Source organism: Triticum aestivum, chromosome 1A (genome assembly GCF_018294505.1).
Source record: "Triticum aestivum cultivar Chinese Spring chromosome 1A, IWGSC CS RefSeq v2.1, whole genome shotgun sequence".
NCBI classification, from domain to species: Eukaryota; Viridiplantae; Streptophyta; class Magnoliopsida; order Poales; family Poaceae; genus Triticum; species Triticum aestivum.
In genome coordinates this window covers 548,208,499-548,216,958 of record NC_057794.1, presented here as the reverse complement: position 1 = coordinate 548,216,958, position 8,460 = coordinate 548,208,499, and the positions used below count along the sequence as shown (strand labels likewise).

Sequence of the window (8,460 nt, the reverse complement as noted above, 5' to 3'; positions counted from 1 at the left end):
TGTGAACATTTTTTCAAGCTTGATCTTTTTTTCCAAAATCAATGAAATCAATGAACTTTTTTCAAATTCGTGAGCTTTTTCTCAAAATTGATGAACATTTTTTTCATAAACAATGAATTTTTTTCAAAATCTAGTGAACTTTTTTAAAATTATTGCTATTTTTAAAATATCGTGAACTTTTTTTCAAAATCAATGAAATTTTTTCAAATCCATGATTTTTTTCAAAATCCAGTGTTTTTTTGAATTTGTGAACTTTTTCCCCAAAATTGAAGAACTTTTTCCGAATATGTGACTTCTTTAATTCAAAAATCCATGAACTTATTTAAAATCTGTTGACTTTTTAAAATTTCAAGAATTTTTGTAAAATATGCAAACTTTTTGAAATCTCACGACCTTTTTTCCAAATTAGTGTACTTTCTTCAATTTGACAAGCTTTTTGAATCCGTGAACTTTTGTGAATACCTGAACTTTTTGTATTTGTGCTCTTTTTATGAATATGCAAACTTTTTTGAAATATGTGAACTTTCAAAAACATCCAGTTTAAATAAAAATCATGTTTTCCAAAATGTTTTCAAATAATTAAAAAATCAAAGCGCTAATGGTAGAACGATGAAATAAATTGTGCAGCTATAATTGTTCTTAAATAGCTCGCCCTACAATTGGTCACTAGCATCTAGTGACTCTCATGGTTAGCCATACTTGTATGTGGGTGTAATGGTGCGAGTTTGATCCTCAAGGAGGGCCACTTTATTTGGGGGGGGGGAGGGGCATGCTATCCGCGAGCGAACTTCGTGTCTCGTGCGACCGATTGAAGTTTTGCTGGGCTGGCCCAGTAGCATCACCTTCGAGCGCCAGTAAGCTAAACCGACACTGGGAGCGTCGGTTAGGAGCTCCTTGACCCTTCCCGATGCATGATCCCTCGTAGCGGTGGAGGCCTCGACTCTCCGGTTCACGTTCGCCATGCAAGAAGGTCGCTGGCGCCGCATGAGGTGGCGCAGTGAACAGCGGGACCAGCTAGAGCCAGCCGCCCCGCACGTAGTTTGGCTCACCGACAGAGCATCTTCATTCGATGATGGATGTGCATGTTGACTCCTATGTCTCATTATTGACGAGGATCCCCTGAGTCGGCCCAGCAAAGGGATTATTCTCATGGAACACACCCCCGACAACACATATATGACTATCTTGATTCTGTCATAAAAATGTCATGGATGTACATAGGTGACAGAAACACGATCTACTGTGACAAAGCCGTATCATCATAGATGCGTCTTTTTTGTAGTGTTGGAACCTATCTTGTAGAGGCTTCAAATCCCCATAGACAACTATGAATGAAAATATTCAGGTGGGGACTTGATCCCAAGTGACCATTCAAAAAAATACTGCTATATTAAACCGGTGGCTTTCAATTTTCTGGGTTTTTTAGCCTCCTACTAGCTCTCACTTCGCCAATCTGGACCATCCATTGAAGATCTATCGGCCCACATACAGTTTCTCTATTGTTACATCCTAAGAGTAACTCTCAAATAGGCAAGTAGAGAAATTCTCAAGCACAATACAGGCCATCCATTCGAGATCCAACAACCCACGTGAATTTTTCTATCTTTGCATATAAGAAGTGACTCCATTATCGTATTTCCCACTTAAAATAGACTATTGGGAAACTTTGGAAATTTAACATTGCTCGCAAACGACCACTAACTCCAAATCCACGCGAGTGAATTACAAGAAACAATCACAAGGTTAGATTATCAGTAAACCACCAGTCTTGCTTTGTTTGACACATAACCACCACTTTCGAGACAATGGTAAAGCACGTTTAGGCAACAAAAATGACCGTGGGGACTAAAGCGCGTTTTGACCGATGGGACTAAAGTGCATTTTGGGATAACATTGATTTGTAGCTAAAATGCGTTTTTGGATAACACATAACATTAATTCATGGCTAAAGCATGTTTTGATTGAGAATATGACCATTGGGAGTAAAGTTATTTTTGGATAACATTGATTCGTGTCTAAAGCGTGTTTTCAGATAACACATAACATTGATTCATGGCTAAGGCATGTGTGACCTCAAATCTGACAGTTGAGACTAAAGTGCATTTTGGCCTTCTGGACATTGGGTGTAAAGTTTATTTTGGGATGACATTGATTGACAACTAAAGCGCATTTCGGGATAACACATAACATTAATTCACAGATAAAGCGTGTTTTGATTGTGAACCGACCGTTAGTACTCGAGAGCCCTAAATAGGGGTAGGGTTGGACCAGAGTAGGCATACTCCATAGCCGCGCGTCCTTTCCCTCACGAGTAGTGCCACCGTACCTCCTTCCCCATGCGTGCTAACATCACCATCAACCCCTCCCTAGCCAATTAGGACCTACCTCCCCTACTTTGATGGCCTGAGAACAGTTCTCCCCATCCAGAAACCACCCCATGAATTTCTTTGCACAAACTCCAATCTCGGAGGAGCCCCAAAGGCCTAGAATGAGGGCGTCGGCATCATTGTGCACCCCTTCCGTGGTCCGAGGAATGCACACTTTCAAGATTTCTAGCTACAACCTTCAAAGGAGCATCGGCGTTGGTAGGTACTTGTCGTCCGCCACCTTCGATGTCGGCGGATACTTTTGGCGCATTGAGTACTACCCCGACGGGGAGATGGAGATGAAAATTGGGGACTATGCGTACATTTCCCTAGATTTTGTGAGCACCAACTCCGAGGTGAGGGCGTCCTTCGAGATCAGGTTGGTCGACCAAGCCAACAAGCTGCCGCCATTGGTGCTGCTCTCCCAAAAGATGCTGATAGTGTTTCGCTCTCATCCGCCACCCTATGTAGGCAAAGACTTCCTACAACCATCCTTGTACCTACAGGATGACAGCCTTATGATTGAATGTTCTATCACATTTCTGGCAGAATCTAAGGTGGCAGTAACGACGACTTCCATTGACATTCAAGTGCCTCCCTCGAACCTATCTAATAATCTTGGAGAATTACTTAAGGCAGGGGAGGAAACAAATATCACATTCGAGGTTAGAGGGGAGAGTTTCCATGCACACAAGATTGTGCTTGCAATGCGGTCACCGGTCTTCAAAGCGGCTCTCTTTGGGCCGATGGGCGACAGGATAAGGCGGACCATGATCATAGAAGGTATACAGCCTGCTATTTTCAGTGCATTGCTTCACTTCATCTACACAGATTCATTACCTTCCATGGGACATCTTTATGGAGATAATGGTGAAGAAATGGTCAAGCACTTGGTCATGGCCGCAGATAGGTATGCCATGGAGAGGATGAAGGTGATATGTGAGAACATCCTTTGCAAGAATCTTAATGTTCAGAACGTCACTACTACTTTAGATCTAGCCAACTGTTATCATTGCAACCAACTCAAAAGTGCTTGCCTTGAGTTTATCACTTCTCCAGATAGAGTACAAGATGTGGTGGCAAGTGAAGGGTATGCTAAACTCAAAAGATCCTGTCCTGCTATCATAGCTGATATTTTTGAGAGGGCAACTAAGTCCCACAAAATTTAGCATGTTCATCCTTGATTAACTATATAGCTAATGAACATTTGGCTTCCAATTTAGTTTCCCATGATATTTCTGCCAAGAGCGGGCTTTTGCAAAATGATCTATGTATGTGATGATATGCATCACCTTAATTATATCTTCTATCTCATAGCTCATCTTATACATGAACGTTAATCTCTGCTAGCTTGCTAGTGTTCTCTAAAATACTATGGTCTTCAAACTAAACAATTTGTTTATTGTTATACATTGTCTATTTGTGTGCTCCTTGAATTTATCAAAGCACTACCAGTTAGTATCCTAAATAGGTGCATGCCATACTCTCTTTTTTGCAACCTAGGTGTTGAACTACTTCCGCAGCTGTATCATCAGAGATGTTGATAGGAGCAAGAGAGAATTTGTTGTAATTAACCATAAGACTGGTAGATTCAAAGAATCTATGCAAGATGTCTTTGATATTGTCTGATTGAAGTAGGTCAGAATAATAGACAATAGGATAACCCAGACCAAAACATTCATCAATAGGTAGTTTTGTTTCATCATCATGCCATGCCTCATTAATCATAATCTGAAGCAATTCAATAGCCAAAACACATAGCAATAGAGAGGCTGGGTCTCCCTGTCTGACCCATCTCTTACGTGTGATTTTCATACCAGGAACCCCATTGAGGATGATGGAATTTCTATATTGAAAGGCCACATGATTTCCAAATCTATCTAAAAGGTGTCATGGAATTAGGAGGATTCCCAGTTGATTTCATTATAACTTTTTTGTTGGAATATCTATACCCACACCGTAGAAGCTCCAAAATCAATACTACCATTCAAAGCACTTACATTGAGAATATCATCCAATGCCTCACATTGCTAAAGAGCAATGGTAGAGGAGGCAAGCGGAACATATCACATATATTGTCATCTTCTATAATTTTTTGCATAAACAAAAATAATATCTTCATTCTTGGCAAAATAATGAAGTTGTGAGAAATTATCTTGAAGAGTATCGTCATGCCAATGATCATTCCATAACAATGACGCATCACCACTATGAGTTTTGCATGCAATTAATTGTTTGAAATTGTTTAAAAGGTTGAACTAGTCCTTCAACCAGAATGACCCCACATTGGATGAGGTCGTTGGGACAAAGCCATTTTTATAGTACATCTTTCCATACGATTTACACATAGGGAGTATTATGATGGTTGGAAAGTTTGAAAACTTTTTTCATCAGCAAAGCTCTGTTCTACCACCTTAGATCCAATACACCTAATCCACTAGCAACCTTGGGTAATAAAACATTATCCCATTTAACCATCCATTTTTCTTGTTTGTTTATATTCTTGCCATACCATAATAAAGATCCTCCATATTTTTCAAAATGGCTAGTGATAGTAAATGTCACTTTGATAGAGAACATTGCATATATAGGCAGAGCAGATATAACTGTTTTCCAATGCACTAATTTGCCAACACGTCATAGCTAGAAGCAATGCTAGAGTACCTCTTCTCCAATTTGGTAACTATGGTTATAGATCATCAACTCTACGCATGTAGATGCCCATAGGAAACCCTAAATAGGTGAATGGCATACTCTCATTTTGCAACCTAGGTGTTGAGCTCGTTTTGTAGCCCTATCCTAAGAGAGTTGATAAGAACAAAAGGGGATCTGTTGTAATTAACCATAAGACCAGTAGATTTAGAGAATCTATGCAAGATATCCTTGAGCCTGTCCAATAGCATGGGATCGGCACATTGGACAATAGGATATCCCAGACCAAAATATCATCAATAGGTAGTTTTATTCCATCATTGTGCCATGCCTCATTAATCACAATCCAAAGTATCTCAACAACCAAAACAAAATAGCAATGGAGAGATTGGGTCTCCCTATCTAACCCCTCTATTACATGTGATTTTCTTACTAGCAATCACATTGATGATGACGGGGGTAGAGGAAATGCTGATCTAATCCTCTTATGACCAAAACCTAGATGTTGTAACATACATATGATAAAAACGTGCTCCACTTTATGAAATTCATTTTCAAATTGTATCTTAAAGATAATAGTATCTTTATTAGATTTATAGTATTCTTTAGGTATTCATATGCACATGAAAGGCAGTCTTGTATATTTCTATTCTTGATGAATCCACACTGATTTCTGCTGATTATAGGAGTGATATATTTCTAAACCCTATTTATCAATAGTTTGGTGAGTACTTTAATTGTCATGCTTACCATGGAATAACATGTAGTAAGCAGGGGGCTCTGAAGTATTCATTATAGGAATGACAGAAATATATGCAGTATTAATAGGTCACAGGTTCAAAGTTTCATCCTGAAAGTCGTTGCAAAATTTATACAACTGCTCTTTACAACATGCCATCATTTCTTTATGAATAAACCATTGAAATCATCAGGACCTTGTGACTTGTCATTTGGCATGCATTTAATTGCCTCACCATTTCCCTCAGTAGTCCAAATCTCCAAATGACTAGATCCTTGTTGTTTGCTATGTGCAATGTCAAATAGCTTATTGGGTTGCAAAGAAATCCCAAGTCTATTGATACGTATCCAACGTATCTATAATTTTTTTTATTATTCCATGCTATTATATTATCTGTTTTGGATGTTTTATATGCATTAATATGCTATTTTATATTATTTTTGGGACTAATCTATTAACCTAGAGCCCAGTGCTAGTTCATGTTTTTTCCTTGTTTTTGAGTTTCGCAGAACAGGAATACCAAACGGAATAAAACCTTCGCGATGATTTTTCTTGGACCAGAAGACAACCAGGAGACTTGGAGATAAAGTCAAAAGAGCCACGAGGTGGCCACAAGGATGGAGGGCGCGCCTAGGGGGGTAGGGCGTGCCCCCACCCTTGTGGGCCCCTTGTGCACCCCTTGACCTAATTTATGTGCCTATATATTCCCATATATCCCCAGACCAACAAAGGCATCCACAAAAACACTTTTCCGCCGCCGCAACCTTATGTACCCGTGAGATCCCATCTAGGGGCCTTTTCCGCATCCTGTCGAAGGGGGATTCGATCACGGAGGGCCTCTACATCAACTCTATTGCCCTTCCGATGAAGCGTGAGTTGTTTACCCCAAACCTACGGGTCCATAGCTAGTAGCTAGATGGCTTCTTCTCTCTCTTTGATTCTCAATACCATGTTCTCCTCGATGTTCTTGGAGATCTATTCGATGTAATACTCTTTTGCGGTGTGTTTGCCAAGATCCGATGAATTGTGGATTTATGATCAGCTTATCTATGAGTATTATTTAAATCTCCTCTGAATTCTTTTATGCATGATTTGATATCTTTGTAATTCTCTTCGAACTATCGGTTTGGTTTGGCCAACTAGATTGGTTTTTCTTGTAATGGGAGAAGTGCTTAGCTTTGGGTTCAATCATGCAGTGTCCCTTCTTAGTGACAGTAGGGGCAGCACAGCACGTTGATAACCCATAAGTATAGGGGATCGCAATAGTTTTCGAGGGTAGAGTATTCAACCCAAATTTATTGATTCGACACAAGGGGAGCCAAAGAATATTCTCAAGTATTAATAGTTGAGTTGTCAATTCAATCACACCTGAAAGACTTAATATCTGCAGCAAAGTATTTAGTAGCAAAGTAATATGGAAGTAACGGTAACTATGGCAAAAGTAACAGTATTGGTTTTTGTAGAAATTGTAACAGTGGCAACGGAAAAGTAACTAAACAAAGATCAATATGTGAAAAGCTCGTAGGCAATGGATCAGTGATGGATAATTATGTCGGATGTGATTCCTCATGCAACAGTTATAACATAGGGTGACACAGAACTAGCTCCAGTTCATCAATGTAATGTAGGCATGTATTCTGAATATAGTCATACGTGCTTATGGAAAAGAACTTGCATGACATCTTTTGTCCTACCCTCCCATGGCAGCGGGGTCCTATTGGAAACTAAGGGATATTAAGGCCTCCTTTTAATAGAGTAACAGACCAAAGCATTAACACTTAGTGAATACATGAGCTCCTCAAACTATGGTCATCACCGGGAGTGATCCCGATTATTGTCACTTCGGGGTTACTGGATCATAACACATAGTAGGTGACTATTGACTTGCAAAATAGGATCAAGAACTCACACATATTCATGGAAACATAATAGGTTTAGATCTGAAATCATGGCACTCGGGCCCTAGTGACAAGCATTAAGCATAGCAAAGTCATAGCAACATCAATCTTAGAACATAATGGGTACTAGGGATCAAACCCTAACAAAACTAACTCAATTACATGATAAATCTCATCCAACCCATCACCGTCCAGCAAACCTAAAATGGAATTACTCACGCACGGCGGTGAGCATCATGGAATTGGTGATGGAGGAAGGTTGATGATGACGATGGCGATGGATTCCCCTCTCCGGAGCCCCGAACGGACTCCAGACCAGCCCTCCCGAGAGAGATTAGGGCTTAGTGGTGTGTAACATCACAAATTTTCAATTTGGATTGTTATACATTAGATCATCATTGCATATCATATTTTATTGCTTTTCTGGTTGATCCTAGAAATTCTACGCAACTCAAGGACCCTCGGAGAGAGTTGGGGATTTCGTTATTTTCATATTTGAGTTTTTCTCAAATTTTGAAGATAGGATCATTTGATTTTATTTATTTTATCTTCAATTATTTCTATTATAAAAATATGAGAGAGGGAATAAAATGACTTTCCCAAAATAAAGAAATATTGAGGATTTAATAAAAAAATCAAATAAGATTTTATTTTGGTTTTATTTGCTATTTTATTCGAATTTAGGAAAAATTGCACGTTTTCAAAAATTGCATTTAGAGCCAAAAAATGTTCATCCTGTTCTAAATATTTTATTTAGACGCAGAAAATTTGTTTTGGCATTTTAGATTTTTTTTCTAGATTTGTT

The 8,460-nt window shown here is 39.1% G+C and overlaps 1 protein-coding gene across 1 annotated transcript; it reads left to right on the top strand.

Moving 5' to 3' along the window:
- The first annotated feature begins 2,437 nt into the window (after positions 1 to 2,437).
- LOC123180420 (BTB/POZ and MATH domain-containing protein 1-like) lies at positions 2,438 to 3,535 on the top strand. The gene is made up of 2 exons (XM_044592478.1): positions 2,438 to 2,585; positions 2,700 to 3,535. The coding sequence occupies exons 1-2, from the start codon at positions 2,438 to 2,440 to the stop codon at positions 3,533 to 3,535; spliced, it is 984 nt and encodes a 327-aa protein (XP_044448413.1).
- Positions 3,536 to 8,460: the final 4,925 nt, after the last annotated feature.

Coding starts and splice junctions, on each gene's coding strand:
- LOC123180420 (XM_044592478.1), top strand. CDS start 2,438: ATGAATTTCTTTGCACAAACTCCAATCTCGGAGGAGCCCCAAAGGCCT. Junction 2,586..2,699: donor TCAAAGGAGCATCGGCGTTG/GTAGGTACTTGT, acceptor ACATTTCCCTAG/ATTTTGTGAGCACCAACTCC.